General features: G+C 39.9%; 1 protein-coding gene across 2 annotated transcripts in view; it reads left to right on the forward strand.

Moving 5' to 3' along the window:
• Positions 1-21,237, forward strand: part of Tpd52l1 (TPD52 like 1) — a 94,673-nt gene that overhangs the window by 43,742 nt on the left and 29,694 nt on the right. For both annotated transcript variants that reach the window (XM_050138095.1, XM_050138096.1), the window contains exon 2: positions 15,924-16,039. In XM_050138095.1, the coding sequence (XP_049994052.1) occupies positions 15,924-16,039 (116 nt within the window). The remainder of the gene's footprint in view (positions 1-15,923; positions 16,040-21,237) is intronic.

Below are 21,237 nucleotides of genomic sequence, written 5' to 3' on the forward strand. Positions count from 1 at the left end.
TCCGGAATGCTGACCGTGCATTGGCTTGTCCCTGCCTCATTCCCTGAAGAGTTGTAGGATGTAAAAAGCTGCTCAAAGCCCATGACTATAGGCTGGGTATCTCAGGAAAGTTCACACCACGAAGTATGTGACTAGGAGGACCAATTCTGAAGTCTACTTTTGGTGGTTTAAAAAGGAAGAAGGTGGAAAGACAAGAAAGAATTTTTTTAAACGAAGAAAACAAAAGCAAAATAGGTACTAATTTTGATTAGCGAGTTTAAATTCGAAAGAATTTATTACTCTGGAGATTTGGGGAATATAAATCAGATCTTTGCTTGTGGTAAAATTTCAAGCTGGTTGCTGAATTTAGAGAATTATCTTTCCTCAGGCTTGACTTCCAAGTTAGATGAGTGATAATCTGCTATTTAAAGAGAAAGAGGTATGTGTAGGGAGAGGTTGGTGTGTGTGTATGTCTGTGTGTGTGTGTGTGCCTCTGTGTGTGCATGGTATTTGCGCATGTATGCATGCTCAAATGTGTGGATGCAGAGGCCAGAGGAGGAGGATACCAGTCAGCTCCCCGACTCCAGGCCTTATTCCTTTGAGACAAGGTCTCCTGTTGAACCTGGAGCTAGGCTTGGAGCCAGCGATTCTGAATGAGCCTCCTGGATCCACTCCCCACAGGGGTGGGCTAACAGGCACTGATGCAGCCAACCTCCAATTTTCACCTGGGTGCTAGAGATTTGAGCTTAGGATCTCATGCTTGCCGAGCAAGCCCTCATAGTGGCAGAGCCACTTATGACTGGGGGGCTGTGTTGTGTTGTGGAAGGAGGGTGGCCTGGAGAGAGGAGGAAGATGATGTAAAGCCTTCCCTGGTTCCTCTCTTGGGAGGTTCACTACTCATTCCTGTAGTCATTTATACTTTTCCCCCAGGCAATGGGAGGCTTCCTTCAGAAGGAAGTTCCTGGAGTCTATTCGTCAGGAACATTAAATATTTTTTTTTGTTTTTTCTATAGTTATGTATTTACATTTTTAGTCATCAGCTTGTGGCTGTGGTGTTTTTATGACTTTATTTTGGGGTTGTTTTTGTCTTGTAGTTTTATCCAGTGTGCTTCTATTTTGACATGTGTCAAATGATGTCTTTTAAGACTGGCAAATAATCTTTTAAAACAAAACAAAAATATCTGAAATGCCATAATCTTGATTTTTGAAATATGGGAGATTAGAGAAACTGGTTTTTTTGATAAATATTTTATAACCCTTTCAATGAAAACTGACTCGCTGTATCTTCCTGGTTCTGAGTGTGGTTGTTGAAAGACTAACATCAGCAGACATGGTCATGTGACCTCATGTTGGGAATAAAAGCTAGGGTTCACGAGCTCACACTGGTTGAGTCAAGTCGGCCTCACCAGAGTGAAGTTCAGAGGCAGTTCCTGGAAGAACACACCTGCACACTCACTGTAAGAATCGAAGACCCTCTGGTCTTTTTTTTTTTTTTTTTTTTTAGAAAACTTGATTTCTCTATACTTGCTCCTTTGACCTCATTGCAAAACAGTTTAGTTTGTTTTGTGAATGTCAGCAGTATTCATTATCAAGTAAAGCTTTCTAAAAGAAACTGATAGATTGTCATTGACATAAATAATGAGGGTTGAAAACCTAACACACCTCTGTCCTGAGATTTGCAACGATTCTAATACAAATGGTCCCACATAAATACCAGGATTCACCTTCTCAGGCTATTGGGTACGACCTTGTTGTGGCTGTCATCTGTCACTTAATGAGACTAAGATTCCAAGGCCATCATGCTGTGTGCAACCTTGTTTAAGGTTTCTCATCTTACTCACCTAGAGCTTTCCCGAGGGTGAGGATGTCGGGAGTTTGTTTTATATAGGAAAATGAAGACACAAACTTGAGCAGAATATTGCTAGAATGAAAACAAGCATCTTGTAACCTAGATGGGCAAGATGCTCAAAGAGAAAGAGTGATGATGGCCACAGAACTGATGGACTGATGTGCACTGCCTGGCACTTCCTTTATCACTTATTATCTGTCATCCTGGCCAATGACCATGGTGTTGGATCTCAGCCTTGGTCATTTCATCATCAGAATTACAGAAGCAAGACATCAACAGCCCTACTGAATATTATATGCATCTGAAAGTACATATGCAAATTTAAGATGGCTAATTAAGCTAGAAATATTTGCTAAATACCTACTATGAAGAATAGAGGCAACTACAAAGAATAAGTCACTTCATAGTCTAAAGAGAGAAAAAATTAAGTGAATTATGCAATTGAAATACAAATATTATGTGTTGGAATAATGTGAAGTTGTCCAATTATCTTTACTGTACACCAGCCTTGTTAGATAACTCTGGCTCTCCATTTGGCTCTTCATATCGATGTATGCTTTTTTTGCAAGCAAAACATGCAGAACTTGTCATGAGATAATTGGTCAGCTAGACAGATCCGTCTCCAAGGAGATTTGCTAGCAGAAATTGTCACCCACAAGTTGATCTCCATTTTTGTATATGTCTTCTGTTACCAGTTAGAGCTAACTTCCAGGTTCATTTATCTTAATAGTATGACTTTTACAAGGAAGTGGGTATTTAAGATTTGTTTTATCTGAGAAAACGAAGTAGGCTCCGTGATCATTTGGTAGAGTGATTGTGTACATGAGGTGTGATCCCTAGCATCATCCAAAGAGAGGGAGGGAAGGTGGGGATGAGGGAAGGAAGGGTTATTTGGGGGGGAGTGAGATAGGGAGGGAGGGAGAGAGAGAATAAGATATATTTTCAACTTGTGAACTAAAATTGAACTAAAATTTCTGAGCCTAGACAAGCACAGATGCCAGCTTGGAAAAGAATAGAGGCTCTCTACTATGCCGTTAGCCTGAGTTCTGACCTGGTGGGCCAGCTGCTCTTATAGAATAATGAGCATTGTCTCTTAATACAGTGACATGTTCTGTCCTTAGCCAAAGTGAGATGATAAGCCGAGGCAAGCCACTCTTCTGAGCCTGGAAAGTATTTTCATACTCCCAGGTCCTAGCTATTGCTCCCAATTCTCAGCAGTTTCAATGCTTTCCTGACCACCCTATAGGCACAATTTGGGCATGAGGATCAGTTGTAATGTAAATGAAGCCAGGCCAGGTTTTTATTCCTGGTCACATTTTGACCATGGAAATGATAGTTTAGGTGAACGGGCATCCTGGGAATTTTTACTGATTTATAAAGTCCCTTGTATATTGACTACTTTTTAGCTACAAGTGGCACGTCACTGACAATTTGGAATCATATACTTTCTTCTATCTTTGGTATTCCTGTGAATTTTTTGATTTGGACTTTCAAACAGTTAAGGGTTAGTACACAGTTAGCTGGAGAATTTTGAATCAGTGATATGTTTCCTCTGGCAGTCAAAAGAGCGTCCTTGTCTGTTTGGGATAATGAGAAGTTGGCGGAAATAGCTCCATATATTTGCTGATTTCACTCTGTAATAGTTCATTACTTCTCTCTGCAGCCACAGCTGGGTTTTAATCTATCACAATAATCACCTATTTGTATTTTCACCTACACAGTATATATATAAAAGTGAGGACGACACAGTCTAAAATTTAATTTAATCACTGCAACCTAAGAATTATCTTGAGATAAAATTATTGGTAAAAATCCGAAAATCTTTGTTCATATGATTTATATACTTGCAGGCTGATCATTACACATATACTTTCTGGATTTTGTCACATTATTAAATGGAACCAAAGCTTGAAAAATAATATTATTAATAATGGTAACTCGTGAATCTTTCATATTTTAAGAAGGACAGTAAACATTAGACAATACCTGAAATATTTGCTTTTAAATTTGTTCATTTATAATTATAGTAATATTTATTATTGTGTGCCTTGGTATAATTTATAGTGCAATCTGTAATGTAGTTTATATTATATATGTATATAGTTATAGCATATAATAGTGTATACATAAATGTTTAGGAAAGGAAATGAGTCAATATTTCAAGTCAAATTAAGGCACTTATCATGTTATTTTTTTGAGTGTTACTGACAGCTTGGTAGACTTCTTGGAAAAGAAACTATGGAGGAAGTGGAAAAGGGCTTTCAAAACTGACAGGGTGGCAGGCAACATTTAGGAAAGGATAAAACACTACTGACGAGCATTGTGCATGACAGACAGCCTGGCTGGGATGGAGCATGGTTGGGAAATCCTAGGTGGGCAGCAGCGAATGTCGCTCACAGCTGGCCGTATGTCTAATATTCACATTTAGACTGGACGCTGTGGACGTCATCCATGGGCTGTTTCCTGAGCTGAATTTTGACATGATAGCAATAGCTCAAAATATTTACTTGAGTGTTATATAGATTGAGTCGTGGGGAAAGAATGCAAACAGGGAGATGAAATTTGGCTCCTACTTGAGTTGAGCATGTGGTGAGAAGTTGGAAGTTGTCACGAAAATGAAAAAGGATCAAAGCTATGATGGACAGCACCATCCCAGCGCCCAGAAGGCTGGGTGGTGCAGTGCCGGGAAGGCTGGGTGGTCCAGAGCTCAGAAGGGTGGGTGGTTCAGCATCGGAAGGCTGGGTGTTTTCAGTACTTAGGTTATTTTTAAACAAATACAATTTAGACAAGTTCAGAAACTACAAGACTCTACCCATTTGGTAGCTTAGAATTTGAGATTCTATAAGGGCTAAACCCTCAGGCAGAGAGGTGGGAGTTTGGATAGGGTAGGGAAATACTTTATTCCTGTCTAGTTTCCACATGAGACAGTGTGGTCAGGTGAAAATGCCATGAGCTCTTTCACCTCACAGCTTTTCATTCAAAATCCAAGTTTAGTTTTCGTGAACTTGGGAAAACCAGCAAATTTTCTCCAACTGGCATTTCTTCGTTGAGAAAATACCATTTTTCAAAGAGGATTCTCCAAAGATCTTTTTGCATTTCTTCAAATTACACAAGCAGAGATATTTTTGTTGTTGCTTGTTCGTTTGTTTTTCCAGGTATGCCTTTTCAAAGATGAAAACAGTCAGGGAGGGAGGGAGGGAGGGAAGGAGAGAGAGAGACAGAGACAGAGAGAGACAGAGAATTTTCAGGGGAAGCAGAAGTCAAGCCCACTTTCCATCCCGCATAACATAGGCCATGCCATCCTCCAGAGCAAAGAGCAGGCGGCTTTGCTTAGTGCCTACTAAATATTCACATTCCCTGAGGTCAGGATTCTTCAAATGAGCTCAACTCTGCTGTGTGCACAATGTCCTTCTGATGTCACCCCTACAGGGCTTGGTGGCGAAGGAAACCTACCTGAATGTGATGTCCACAATTCTCATTCAGACATGAGTCACAAACTCGGGAGTTCTGGATCTTCTGCCAGCAACCTCGAAATTGTCGTAGGGCAGCTGGATAACTTGCAGGCTTGGTAAAACCTCAGAACTTTGATCAGTCATTCTGCCACCCGCTTCATGTGTTTCTGGGGAGGATAAGAGAAGCTATGAGCACACTTGGTACCTACCATGTGGTTAAAAACAAAATTGTTTTTTACTTGTCTCCTTGAAAGCAATTGAGCTTCTTCTAATGGTTCCCCCAATCAACTTATGCTCTTTTCATTGCGGTTTCAGTCAGGAAAAAATTTCATCTAAGTTTTGAAACATACATAATTGAGTGTGGTTCTGTTTTCTTGCAATTTACAGTCTGGGGTCCCTCATTATCTTTTCTCAAAGTCAATGAGTTATCATTGGAGAGCAACAAAGAGCAGCCTGAAAGAGTCCTTTGTGTAGTTCAATAGGACAGCTATTCTTCTATAAGAGAAGAAAGGGGACATGGGGAAGAGAGAAAACCTACCATCACCTAGCATCGTAAGTAGGTGACAGAAACTATCCTATTAAGAGGGTTCAGAAGCTCCCAGAAGGGGTTGATGGGAGAGGAAGTTCACCTTTGTGATCTCTTAAAATTCTATAGTCACCTGTCCTCTCCCTTGTACACCTTAATGTGACATCCAGGAGTGGATTTGGGGTTGTTGGATTCAGAGACTTTGCCATCTGTGGATAAAGCTGCTGCTGGTAGCTATAGTTCACTCCTCAACTGTTCCTCTAGGACAGATAACCATGCTAAGTTAATACACTCTGGTAGGAAAGCATGGTTTTGCTCTTTAGGTGTTTATGTCCTGGAGAATGAGACCGGACATAAAATCAAAGAGACCCAGCATGAGGGAGAGAGCATCTAGGGCCTGATACAGGTACAGGTGCTGTGTGATGAGGAGGCACAGGCTGACGACATTGTCCGAAGAGCTTTGTTTATTCACTTCCTATACACAACTTTGAGCTGATAGAACCAGACATTACATGCATCTAGCTAGTTAGTTTGTCAGAAAAATACACCCAATTTGTTTTAGATCCTAGGCTTCAGGTTTAGTCCTGAATGATTCCTGGTGTCAACTTGACCACATAACTATCAGTTGCCACTTTTGGTAAGATTACCTAAATTGAGCCCTTGGTTCTGACTTGATCTGTGCTGTCAAGTGCCACCCCCCCCCCCCAATGATACACATGCCACATAATAGATAAAAATCATTTACATATGCTAATGTAAAGCCCAGTGCTTGACACATGATAGGTACAATAGAGTAGGTGGGCTAGGGAGTATTCCTTATCCTTGTTGTCTTCATGAAGGCAAACGCACCTTGTTTCTGTTGTGCTTCTAATATATGCGAACCATCCCTCTAGCTTTGCCCCACTTACCAACCCAGCTGAACTCTCCCCATCCGATTTCCATGAGGCCTAGGTTCCAGATTAGAAACTACAGCAGACACATTGAAGCAGCTCCTTGTGGTTTGAATTCGCATTTCCCTGTTGATTCGTGGTGTTGTTGAGAACAGTGCTGTGCTCTTCTAGAGACTTAATAGAAAACTCTGCTCTTATTACCTTCTGAGTAAAATTTAAATTCTTTCTTCCTAGAGTTCTAACTGAACTTTCTCATATGATCTTTTCTCAAGGATCTTGCAGTCACCTATCTGTGAGATCATTCTGTGTTTTTTTCCTGGTCAAATTAGCATTTCATTGTCCAAATAGATTTCTGATTGCAAGATTTTATGGCATAGGTTCTTCTCTGGATTTAATTTCCTCCCTCCCTCCCTCCCTCCCTCCCTCCCTCCCTCCCTCCCTCCCTCCCTCCCTCCCTCCCTCCCTTCTTTCTTTCTTTCTTTCTTTCTTTCTTTCTTTCTTTCTTTCTTCAATTTAAATAAGAGTTGTTTTGCAACAATCCTGGGAAAACCCTGCTGTGGTTTCTTCTCCACTGAGAGATTAATTTGTTCCCATCATTGGGGTTTTGCTGTGTATCTGTATTCTATGCAGGACAAAGCTTGACAATCCCTGACATACAATCCCCAAAAATAAAGTTTAAAAAAACGGAAAAAAAGAGGCCCCCACTGTAAATGTCCAGGAGCGATAAGCCAAGACCTCAACTATAGTGTCGAGAATATCCACATACTGTGTTTCATAGCACGGAAAGGGGGAGGCACAATTCCTAAGGACAAGTCCCCATTTGTGTGGTCTGTACCAGCTTTCTCAAATCCAGACTCCTCAGGAAACTCCCAAGAAACTAGTCTTAGGAGCCTCTACCTCCTAAAGATTACCGTTTGCTCTTTCAAGCAATTTGGAATGGTAGCAAAAGGATTTGCAGCTCTTCTGGCTTAGTCCGGATACCTGAGCATCTTAGTTACTTTTCTACTTCTGTGGAGAGCCACCACAGCCCAGAGAACTTAAAAAAGGAAGCACTTATCTGGGAGCTTGTGTCAGGTTGAGAAGAGTGAGTCCATGACCATCATGACAGAAAGCACGGCGACAGGCAGTCAAGGTGCTTCAGCAGTAGCTTAGAGCTGACATCTTATTCACAAATTGGAGGCAGGGAGACAGAAGGAGATGGGCAGAGACAAACAGAGACAGAGATACAGACTAGGAATGATGTGAGCTTTTGAACCCTCAAAGCCCAACCCAGTAATATATATATTCTCCAATAAAGCCATACCTTCTAATCCTTTGAAACAGTTCCAACTGCGGACAAGGCATTTAAATATATGAGCTTATGGGGTTTTTTATTCTTATTCTTAACCACCACACTGGGGTTTCTACTATGCATGAAAAAGATGTTTCCACATATGCTTTTGAAATCCTAGTCCTTGATAGTAAGATCTCCCTTCAGAATTCACATGAAGACCACAGAGCAATGGCTGGTAACTGTAGTCTCATCTATTTTTGAAAACTGAAACACCTGGAAATACTGCTCCCCTAGGGAGTGCGGGATGGGGTGATGACCAAAGGCAAAGTGGAGGGGGATGGACTAAGAGAGGAAGGAAGGAAAGTGGCCCCTGTTGTCGGTCTCGGAGAGTTTAGTCTAGTAGGCCTTTTATACCAGACAAGACCTTAAAGTCAGTGAAAACGACTAAATGACTTCTCAGGGTTTGTAGAAAGTAACCAATAATTTATCCCCTGTTTAGTTCATTTTATTTAAGGTCATGGATAGGCATTGATATTGTAGAGCTAAATATGGAAAAGAACTCAAGATTGTCATCTTTTACCTGGATTCTGTGGTGTCATGTCTCTGTTTAACCTGGCATTGCCTTTTTAAAAAAAGATATTAGATGAATTCAAATGAAAATTATAAATTTTATTTTAAGGATAAAGAAAAACTCAGACATTCAGAAGTCAGACAATCAAAATCTGTAGTTCTCCCTAAAGTTTGTTTAAAGGGCAGGATGCAGGGCAGCTCTGCGGGAGATTTCCACATGCATTCTACCATGGTGCTGGTACCAGAGTCAACCATGTTTACGTGGCTCTTCTACCTTAGTTCAACACCCCAAGTGTGGATCACAAAGCTACTTCAGTGTCCTTTCTAGACCTTTAAGCAATGGCCAGGAGGGATAGTGACAAACGAACGAGAGGTACCCTTCTAAGGATCAGAAGATGGAGCACACAGTCTGATGGTTTAGGGCAGTAGTTCTCAACCTGTGTGTCGAGACCCACAATGCCATCGGAGGACACAGATAATTTGTGTTATGGTTCATAAGAGTAGCAAAATTGTAGTCACGAAGAAGCAATGAAATTGATTTTATGGTTGGGATTGCAAACTACTAGTTTAGGGCATTCATTTAGTGAATTCATTCATTAAATCTGACATGTAGTAGTTTTCCTTAGGGATTTATATGTTAGCAACTTATCTCCATAGATAATTTTTTTTTCAGTAACTTGGGGTCACAGTAATAACTCTATTTTATTCTCATAACATGGAAAATTATAATGATTCCAATCAAAAATAATACTGCTTTATTATAACGAAAGTGGAACCAATGTATTTACTGATTATCATATGCCAGGCACTGGGCATATGGCAAGACTCTAATCCCTTATAAACTATTATTATGAATAGCATTGTTTTTCCTATGTTCTAGATTCAAAGACAGGTTTAAGAAGGCACAGTACGAGTTGAAAGGAGTTTGTTCTGCAGTGGTCTGTTCCCTGGAGACGGACTCTTTCCTTATAGTCACTTAATAAACCATTAATTAAGATATTATGATGAATTCTACAGAACTGAGCCAATTCTCATTCATGAGTCATTAAAGGTCCAAAGAAAGAGATACCTAAAAAAAAAAACAAACAAACAAATGTGTTGTCATGAACTTCATGACTAGATTGGGAAAGATCAACTTTAAATACATTGCAGGACCAATTGAGTCCTTTGGTATGATCAGGTTTTAAAGAGATGATTAAGAACAAGAGGAGAAGTTATATGGCAAAAAAGATCAAGTTACAAAACAATGTGCTTTCATTTTTAGTAACATAGGTGTGGATTTAGATTGTTTGTCCTCTATATTTGTGGTTTCTTACAGATTCAACAGCTATGTGGTGGTTTACATGAGAATGTTCCCCAGAGGCTAGTGTTGACGGCACTGTTTGGCTTGGGAGTTGTGGTTTTGTTGGAGAAATTGTGTCGGTGGAGGCTGGCTTTCAGATTCTAAAGATTCGTACCATTTCTAGTTTGCTCTATTTCATGCTTGGGTTCAAAGTTCAAAAACCATTCTCAGCTGGTGTCCCCTCCCTGTGCTTGCTTGTCATTGTGTGACAGCCTCTTACCTCTCTAGAACCAGAGGCCTAAATGATGCCTTCTAATGTCACCTTGGTCAAGGCGTTTCATCACAGCAAAAGAAAAGTAAATAACACAAACTGTAATTAAAACATTTTAAATTATGCTGAGCATAAATGTAAAAACCATCCCCTCTATTGATCCCTAAATAATTCAGTAAAAAAAAAACCTTATATATAATGTTTACATTGTGTTTTGTAAGTTATTTAGAGATTATTTGAGTTTCAGGAGGAAATGCCTTGCTTATATGCAAACACTAAGTCATTTTACATAAAACACTTTGTCATCCGAGGTCTTTGGTATGTCATGGAGTCCTGGAAAAAAATCCCCCCACAAAGAGTACCCTTTATTGCTGTATGATTTTAAGACCTAAAATGTCAAAGATGTTAAGATGACTATCAGTTTATATACACTAAGAAAGATTTTAATGCTGTCGATTAAGACACTGCCAATTAAGAGGTGCTCTGATGTGTGGGCGTGAAGGGAGAGTGTGTATGCTGTATAGTATGTGGGAAAGATGTGATGTTATTGAAGGTTTTGGAAGATCAAGTTCTGATTTATCTTTTCTGAATACGTACATGTGTGTGGAAATTCCCCACATGACCCTGCCTCCCTGCCCCACTCTGACCCGTCTCAAAGGCCAGAGCGAGTGGGCCTCAGCTTCAGAAAAACCAGTTTTAGAAACTCTTGGCAAGTTCTGCAGCAGGTTTCAAGTGTTGAATTAAAGATGCAAGGATGTAAGGCATCCATTGTACCACTCCTGGCATTTGAAGCCTTTGCCAGGATGCCAGGGCAACAGGTAATACAATACAGTAACAGATTAGATAAGGGCTACTCACAGATGAAAGAAAAGCAGTTGAATGATGGGGTCCATGAAAAATAATACTTCAGTCTGAGGGATAAGTTAAGTGAGTATACAGAGTGTATGGTACTAATAAATAAGCATATTTTATGTCTTTAATTTCTACACATCACCTTGTATTAAGGTTTTTGTGCATTTGAAGATAACTATAAATCCCACAGTAATGAGATTAGCTCAATATTTTATCCCTTTGATAATAAGCAGATATTTGGAATTCATTTTTACTCACATTATGAAGAAAATATAATTAGGTAATAAATATTACAGTCTTAAATCTATTATTCAAGTCATGGTAAGTTTTCATTTAAGCTGATTTATTGCATTCCTTCTTTTATTAAATCTTGGGATAATTTTGTGCTCTTTCTGAAAGAATACACCTTGCCTCCTTTTCTTGGCTACAGAACTGGCCCTCTTTAGTTCCTTGGTATAGTTCAGACTGGTTTATATTTCAAGGAAATCTGCAACTACCTAGTCTTTGCTAACAATGTATGATTGATACAAAAACATAGTTTAATGATCATTTTGGTGTATAGCTGTCTGCAGAACTTCAACAAAGGCCACAAGTCGTTGCCAAATCCCCAGACTGAGAAAATGCCCTGAGAATATGCAGATGCCAATAGGTGATTTCCTCACAGTGCTAAAGGTATTATTTAACCTAGAGCTCATGTCTTGATTTATAGCTGCCAACACATTGATGGTTCCGATTTCAACAGGAACAGGGAAGCACTAGTGTGCTGCAAATAGATCTCCTGAGGTTTACATAGTAGACACTAATCCCTAGTGTCAGAGGACCGAGAAGGGTGAGGTCACAAGCATGCTGTCATCGTACAAATAAATCTCTGTTTGTCAATTAAGCCAGGTCTTTAATAGAGAAACGTAAAATGCAGACAAGGACATACGCTTTGTAGCTAGAATAACCTTAGTTGGACCTTGAACTTGGGAATGTGGGACCAGCACAGTAACTCTTCATCTAGATCTGGATCCATTTATAAATGACTTAAATGTAATGTTTCAGACCAGTTTTTGATCTTGCAAATGCAGGCATATGGCCATTTGACTGGTACTTTAGTCTCCTTGGGTTCCAAAGATCTCACGTGACCAACAGAGTACTCCAGTTCCACTCTCTGACTCAAACTTATTATTTGTTCTTTTATTAAACAATTCTATGTATGTTACTACATACATAGAATATGTATAGCTGTTTTTTTTATTTATTTCAACATTCTAGTGCCACCAGAAATGGATGTAGTCACATCACATCTTCTCTAGCATGAGCTGTTGTGCTCTTGTTTGTTTTAATGATCTTGGCCACTGTGACTGAGATAAAATCTCAAAGGATGTTGAACATTTGGTTGAGTATTTCTCAGCCATTAGTGTTTCATCTTCTGAGGACTCTCTGTTAAGATCTGTACCGATGCTTTAATTGGATTGTTTGCTTTCTTGATGTCCAGTTTTCTTGTTTTTTTTTTTTATTTTGTTTTGTTTTGTTGTTTTAGTTCTTTATATAGATATTAGCCCTCTGTCAGATGTATAGTTGGTAAATGTCTTTTCCCATACTGTAGCCTGCTGCTTTCTATAAATAATGGTATCCTTTGTCATAGAGAAACTTTTCAGTTTTATGAGGTTCCACTCTTTAATTGTTGATCTTACTGCCTGTGCTGATGGTGTTCTGTTCAGAAACTGTTTTCCTGTGCCAATGAGTTCAAGGCTGTTCCCTACTATCTCTTCTGTCACATTTAGTGTATCTGGCCTTATGTTGAAGTTTTGATCCATTTGGAGTTGAGTTTTGTACAGGATGAAAGATATGGATCTACTTTCGTTTTTCTAGATGTAGCCATCCAGTTTGCCCAGCACCATTTGTTGAAGATGCTGCTGTCTTTTTTCCAGTGTCTCTTTCTGACTTCCTTATTGAAAATGAGGTGTCCACAGGAGTGTGGACTTATAGCTAGGTCTTCAATTCTATTCTACTGATCAATGTGTTAGTTTTTATGCCCATACTACAGCTCTGAAGTACAGTTTGAGATTAGGGATGGTGATACTTCCATCAGTTCTTTATTATTATGATGATTTTTGTTTGCTATCCTGGGTTTTGTTCTTGTTGTTGTTGTTGTTGTTGTTGGTGGTGGTGGTGGTGTGTGTGTGTGTGTGTGTGTGTGTGTGACATGAAGATGAAAATTTTCTTTTCAATTTCTGCAAAGAATTGTGTTATAATTTGGATGGGGCTTGCATTGAATCTGTAGATTGTTTTTGATAAGATGGCTATTTTCACTGTATTAATTCTACTGATCCATGAGAATAGTCCATGGTCATGATCTTTCCATTGTCCAATATTTTCTTTGATATATATTTTTAAAGTCTTAAGATGGCACATTTTTACAACCAGCATGGAAATCAGTGTGGTAGTTCCTTGGGCATATATCCATAAAATGTTCTAATGCTCTTAATTTCTCCCTTGACCTGTAGGTCTTTTAACCCTTTACCCTAAGGTTATGTCTATCTCTGGCATTATAGTATGTTTCTTGGATGCAGCAGAAGAATGGATTCTGTTTTTAAATCCAATCTGTTAGTCCATTTATTTCTAATGGGGACTTGAGACCATTAATGTTGAGAACTATCAGTTAACATGTTTTTTTTTTTTTGATTCCTGTTTTTTGTTGTTATGATGTGACTTTTTCCTGCTCTTTGGATTTGCTGCTCTTGGGATCATTTATTTCTGTGTTTTCTTGGGTGTGGTTAACCTTTTCAGATTGAAGTTTTCTTTCTATAACTTTCTGTAGAGTTGGTTAGATACATACTGCTTAAATTTGGTTTTATTGTGGAATGTCTTGTTTTCTCCATCTATTATATTTGGAAGTTTTACTAGGTACAGTTGTCTGGGCTGGTATCTGTGTTCTCTGAATCACATTTGTCCACGTCTTTCTGGCTTTTAGAGTCTCCATTGAAAAATCTAGTGTTATTATCATAAGTTTTCATTTATATGCTATTTGGTCTTTTCCCTTGCAGTTTTTAATATTCTTTTTTTGTTCTGTACATCAGTGTGTTGATTATTATGTATCATAGGGAATTTTTTTATGGTATAGTCTATTTGGTCTTCTAATGTATGATTTTTGTACCTTGACAGACACCTCTTTCCTAAAGTTAGGAAAATTTTCTTCTACGATTTTGTTGAAAATATGTTCTGTTCCTTTGAACTGAGTTTCTTCTCCTACTCTATTCCTATTATTCATAGACTTGGTTTTTTTACAGTGTTCCAGATTTTCTGAATATTTTCTGCCTGGCCTATTTTTTAGCTTTAACATTTTCTTTGACTGAGTGAGGACAGGCCCCTGTAAGGGGTTTTCTACAGGGCTGTGGATGAGAATGGAGAATTTAAAACAGCGGACAAGAAGGAAAGTAAAGATTGCTGAGTCCCATTTTTTAAAAAAATTGATTTATAGAAATTCTACATATTCTAGGAACTGATATTTTCTTAATCTTTTATGTAGCAATATGTTCTGATGTCTTTTTGTCTCTGGTAGTGTTTAAGAGATATTCTTAATCTTTCTTACATATTTTACTCTGTTTTTTTGTTGGAGAAATTGCTTCCCTCCCAAAGGTTGATAGATGTTGATAGATATAAACTTATCGTCTTCTAGAACTTTCAGTTTCGTCCTGTGAGACATGTATAAATGTATACATTATTATTTCTACATGAATAATGTTTAAAAGCCCTTTTACTACAGATGTGTAAATAACAGCTCTGCCATGTACCATGTCATAAATAATTTTTTGAACATGTTTGTGGATATGCTCTGCGTTCCCCAGGCAACACAGATCAATGAGCTGGGTAGCCAGATGGCCCAGGGCATGCTTAGGGATTGTCTATCTTAACTAAGAGGGCATCTTTAGTTACAAGTTGAGTTAGCATGGCTTTAGTCTGTGGTACAGGATAGCATCAAAACCCCAAGTACTTCCCACCTTTTCCTCTTTGGGGAACCATTTGTTTCTGTGTTTCCTCTATGTGTGGTTGTTCCAGCCTCTGAATGTTACCACATCAAAAATAGAAAAATAGTTTTCTGGGCTCTGAATGTTTGCAGGCAAAGTGCATCTAAGCAGTAGGCTTATATTTAGTCCACTATAGGGTAATGAGTTCCTGAGGCAGGGAGAGAGTCCTCTCTCTCTCTCCATCTGTTGTTCAGCTATAAGCTTCAAAGCCAGGCCTGCAGGGAAGGAAGACTTATCTGAAGTCTCACTCTGTTTTTCTTTCCCTGGGTGAACTTCTTTTTCTGCTCCCTGAACCCTTGCAGCAGTTAAAAGTGATCCTGGATGACCCAAGTAAATTGGGTGACAGCTTGCTTTGTTTATATATTTTTGTTTGTTTGTTTTTCGAGACAGGGTTTCTCTGTAGCTTTGGTGCCCATCCCGGAACTAGTTCTTGTAGACCAGGCTGGCCTCAAACCCCCAGAGATCCGCCTGCCTCTGCATCCTGAGTGCTGGGATTAAAGGCGTGCGCCACCACTGCCCGGCTGTTTATATTTTTTAAAAGATGTCTTTTATTTTCAGAATTATATGTATGTGTTGTGGAGGTATGTGTATATGTGAGTGCAGGTATCTTCTATCCAGAAGATGTGTTACAGGAGGTTGTGAGTTACCCGACATGGGAACTGAGCTCGGGTCCTCTGTAAGGGTAGTACATGCCACTGACTATGTCTCCAGCTCCTTGTTTACATTCTGGCTTTCCCCCGTGCACTCAGGTTCTTTGATTGTTGCTTTGGTTTTCGGCTTCTCAATATTTGCTCTCTTGGCGTTCACACATTTAGCATAAAGGCTTTGCTCTTGTTTTTCTTTGGGTGAGTTTTTGTTGGCTTTTCGTGTGAGGTTAAGTCAGTATTCAGAGTTCTCCAGGTTACAGAAGGGGAGGATGGCTAAATGCATGGTCATCACTTTATGTTTTGTCGCTTCTGCCTGAAGGCTTGCTGGAGACGGAACCACTGCAAGGAAGAGACGAGGATGCGATAGCCAGTGCTGACTTCTCTAGCATGCTCTCTGAGGAGGAGAAGGAAGAGTTAAAGGCAGAATTAGTTCAGGTATGTTCAGCAATCGTCTATTTCTGTCTTTTGCTCAATACAGGTCCCATGTTGCAATTATGTTGTCTGTCATGTAATAAAGTGTCATAAATGAACACATCTCAGGATGATTCATTTTTTCTCAAGGGGCTTTTGTAATGATGGTTGTGTCTGCAGTGGTAAAGTGGAGGGAGGTGCTGTGCAATCTACAATAACAAGTTGTGTTAAGTATGTCCTTTTTGTTTTCATTAGTGTAGAGATGTTGTGCAAATGTTAAGTACTTAAGGAATCAGAAGGAATGTGTTTAAAGCTTTGGGACAGACCAGGTGTGGCCATGCGTACTTGTTATCCTTGCCTTCAGGAGGCTGAGGCAGGAGATGAAGAGTGGAGGTTGGCCTGGGATGTGGAGTGAGTTCCAGGCTTGCTTGGACTACATATACAGAATCTTGACTCAAACACACACACACACACACACACACACACACACACACACAAAAAATAAAGAAACCACAGCATGGCCACAATCGCTTTTTAAAAAGCAATTTTTCAACATTTTTATTACTTTAATGAAAATGTCAATCATGAAATCAGCTGACTTGACTCTTTTGATGAACAATGAGACTCTGCGGGTGGAGAGGTAAGCTACAATTAATTAGAACTTAATTGGAGCATTTGTACCTGCTGTCCTAGAGGAGAGGGAAATGTCAGTCTCATCCTAAGCATAGGTCTGTGCCCAACGTTTGGTAGGTGGGACACTCTCACCCGTTGACTCACGGTGAGAGATTTCTGTTTCTTGGAGAGGGCTGGCGGCGGGCTCCTAGAGCAGAGTGAAGCAGGAGAGGAGGAGAGGTAGACACGATCATTCCTTCGGCACTCACTTCACAGGGCGGCATGAGCTCGTTCCTCATGCAAGCGTGGCTTTCCCTTCCTTCTGTCTGTCACCTCTCCACTGGCTCAGGACACAGCCTTGGGCCCGGCACAGTTGCTACGGTATACTAGCTCACTGTTATCAATGTAAGGTCTTAATGAATTGCAATACATTCTTTAAGTTTTATTCTGTAATTTTATTACTTTAATCGTGTTTTGTTGAGGATGAATCTTGCTATGTAACCCAGGCTGACCTGGAACTAACAGTTCTTCTGCCTGCCTTCTAAGATGGGTTCTACCAATGTTTATTAATACACTCCGTTATAAGTTTTCATTTTATTTTTATCCACACATAACAGTAGGATGTATCTATGGGATACAGCGTGAAACATTCGTATGTGTGGATAGCGTGTGGCAGCCAAATAAAGATGCAGCGTGTATCTGCTGCTTTACACATCCAGCTTTTCTTTGTGCTGAGACCATTCAGTCCCCTAGTTATTTTGAAATATATAATCAACATTATCACACACTGAATGGTGGTAAAACCTCAGAACTTACTCTTATCTAAAATAATTGTGTATCCTTTGACCATTTTCTCCTTGTTTCCCCCTTTCCCTCCCCAACCTTCAGCAAACACTATTTTACTCTGTTTCTATGTTTTGTTTTGTATCAAATGCAGGTGTCACTGTGTAGTCTATATGTTGATAACATTGTGTGACATTGTTTTTGTGTGCCTGCCCTTAAGTTAATTCCATTTTAAAATTACAGACCACCTTGGTCCTCCAACATGACTGGAAATTATTTCAGCAAGTACACTGCATCAGACAGAATATTCTGGCTTTTTACCTGGATTTCTGTGTGGCCACTGAATGGTCATGCATGCCAGAGTGCAGAACAAAGGTCACCTTAATGGGTAATAGGCTAACTTCACGTGGTCTCAAGACTCAAAATCGCTGTTCTATGACCTGTTTATGTCAACTGCAGTGTCTAAAACTTAAGTTCTGTAAGCTGCTGCAGGCTAATTGACTTGAAGTTAGACCTTAAATCCTTCACTACAAGAGCCCCAGTGCCAGTTCAAGAAGACATCTGTAAGCAGAATGACTCCTATAAAATGTCTTGGTTTATCTGGGTTCTAGGATTATTGGGATGTGCACGTACATCACACAATTCAATGTGCGCTTGTATCCAGCTGTTGTCATATATTGTTCTTATTATCAAGGAAAAAGGAAGCGTTGGTTTGAGATGGATGCTTCCTGAAAGCAAGTGCCCAGCAGCATTCTCAGACTTCCCTGTCTTCCTGGTCACAGCATCATTCTTCCAGCAAGTTTCATTTCTGATACTCTTGACGCCAGAATCATGGTGCTAACACCAGACGCTTTGTGACTGTGTTCAGGTTACGGGGATTCATGATTCTATCCTTCACAGTGCACTGGCCTTTAATGTTTTCTGTTTTATTTCTGGGAGCTTCAGAGATAAAGAGTCAGCGAGGGTTAAAGTTAGCATCATGACTTCCAGAGACACTTGTTTGGGGCCTGTCCCCCTGACAGTGAAAAGGCAGGCACATGTATTTTTGCAAATTTCCCTCGCCCATTTCTTCTCCCTTGCCACTCCCACCTTGGCCTTGCTCTTTTCCCAAATCAGCTTCCCTACCCTTTCTCTCTTACACAGAATGTCCTGCCTATGCACAGGCAGCACCGCAGGGCCTTTGCGCACCAGATACATTCAGGTTTTATTGGCACTGCAATGATCCAGTCACCACAAGAACAAAGAGACCACTCTCAGTCGTCTCAACAGAATAGCTCAGCCCCTGCCGCAACTCTCCACAGATGGTCTCCTAGGTCAAAAGCAGATCCTCTCTGCATCTGGAAGGTCTTGTTGGGTTTCTTAGGCATGGGATATGAAGACTCCTCTGAGGCCAGCAGATGGGTCAGCAGTTAAAGGTGCCTGTGGCCAAGCTCGATGACTTGAGTGTGAGCCCTGACACTCATGTAGGGGAAGGAGAGATCAAGTCCCGCGGGTTGTTTGACTTCCCCATGTGCCTCATGGTATGTGCATGCACTCTTCATTCACAAATCAAGGTAAAGATTCCTCAGAGACCAGTCTTTTGGAGATCTCTCTTTTATTGGGTGAAGTGCAATCTTATGGCAGAGCGAGACCTCTATGGATAAAGACAGCTTTTCTCTGTTTGTCCAAAGCAGTCTTGGGTCTGCCAGATACACAGACTCCAGTTCGCACCTCTTCATAGTTCCCTAATAGCTTCCTATGGCCATCTCTCAGCCTCCTGCACCCCCTACTTTTTGTTACTGCCCTGCTGAGGCTATCCTCAGACCATCTTCTAAGTCTGTAGATCCACACAGCCAACATGTTTTGTGCACAACTTGAACTGTAGTTTCTTTTATTATGTTATACTTGTATTCTTAAAATTCCTTGGACACGAAACCAGTATTACCCCTTGTTGCTGGGCCCTAGCGTCTTCCTTGGGGGACAGGGTGAGAAGGCGCAGTGTCAATGTCTCAGACGCTGGGAGTCAGGTAGAAGGCTGACAGAAGATTCATTTATTTTACAATAGGGACAAACTTATAAACCCTCCCACCACCCAGGTGTTCTGATCCGTTGACTGTTCGCAGGGTCGTCCCTCATTGGCTAGGCATTATCAGGACCTCTGACAGCACCAGGCAGACTCAAGGTTTGCTCCTTTTGACCTGGTAGGCCTTAACTTCCTACAAACCCTATCTGGTGCAGTGGTGTGTGATTAGGTGTCCAATAGCTATATATCATTAGCTTGAGTTATTTTGCAGCTTAATCAAAAATCTCTATTGCTAATGCCCAAAGTGGAGTGTGTGATCCTATGGATCTCATTGCTATATTTCTAAGTACTGGCTCATTTCAGGTATATGTTCTGTCTCATTACCAGCTGCTTAAGGTCTTCAAATATCTTCAGATACACTCACTCAATAATTCTTATTGTCTTTACCTTTTGCTTCCTCTAAGCTGCATTTAATGTGCCGTGTTCTGTAACGTGCCTGGCTTTGGAAAGATGGAAGTGTTGGCACCATTGCTATCAATTTGTGATTATATAACAATTTGGTACTGCCAATGTTCCTAGATAAGATGACTCAAACAAACAAAAATAGGTGATTAAAATCCCAACCGGCATTATCAAAAGACAGAACCTATTTTGAAGATTTCTCCTCTCTTTTGATTTCTTCCTCACTGGGTGGGAGGTCTAAGAACACACACTGCCTTCAGGCTATGTAGATTGGAAAAGACTGACTTGACCCTGGGCCTTGCTCTCTCAATTCCTGTAGGAGCATTTTAATCTTAGTTCTCCAGGGATCTCAGCCAAAAGAGGCGGGTGTCGAGGCCGTGTGCAAAATGACTTACCGACAATGAACAGATTATCAAAACATTTCTTCTGACTGTGTGTTATAAATTCCTTACAATGTAGCAACTCAAATAGAAAATTAAATTTACAATCTTACAATATAAATTATGTATTAAAGTTAATTTTTAGCGAATCCAGCTTAGTTAATTTGCTTGGTTTTTTTGTATTTTTATGTAGATAAGTTTATTCAACAGTCAACAAACATACAGCATTCTATAGTCATTACTTGAGTCTCTGAAACACAAATGTTTGTCACCCCCTTTGAAAGGAAACCATATATATCAAGCCATTCTCATACCTTGCCCCTCCGCTAGTCTCTGACAACCACCATGCTGTCCTCTGTCTCTGTGACTTTGCCTATTCTGACTAGTTAATGTGTGTGGACTCAGATGCAATATATGTGGACTCACTTGCTATGTGGGCTCTTGGTGTCTGGTTTCTTTTTCTTAAGCTTAATATTTTCAAGGTTTACCAATGCAGAAACATGCTCAAGGTTCAAGGTTCATCCACACAGTAGCATGTATTAAGAGTTCATTTCTTGGTATGAATGCACCATATCTTACTTTAAATATAAACACAGTTTGCTATGTTCAACCTTTGAGGGACATGTGGGCTGTTTTCCCTCTTGGTTATAAACTGTGTTACTGTTAACACATGTATTCTAAATTTCTTGGAGTATATATGTCAAAATGATACTACTAGACCAAATTGTAGTTTGGCATTTAGCTTTGACAAACCAGACAGTGTCCTACAGTGCTGAAATAACTTTTTTTTTTAAAGCAGCAATACATAAAGGTTCCATTCCTTCACATCTTCGCTAGCACTTGTTTTCTTGCTAATCATATTTAAACAATCAATTAAAGTGTCTAACCTTGGTCATAAATATTTCTCACATGGGGATTGTCTAGGGAGTAAAAAAAAAACATCAAATAACCCTAAATAGTGTGTTCTAGGCCAGCCAGCATTA

Source organism: Alexandromys fortis, unplaced genomic scaffold, assembly GCF_014885135.2.
Source record: "Alexandromys fortis isolate MF-2015 unplaced genomic scaffold, M_Fortis_MF-2015_v1.1 scaffold_14, whole genome shotgun sequence".
Lineage (NCBI taxonomy): Eukaryota > Metazoa > Chordata > Mammalia > Rodentia > Cricetidae > Alexandromys > Alexandromys fortis.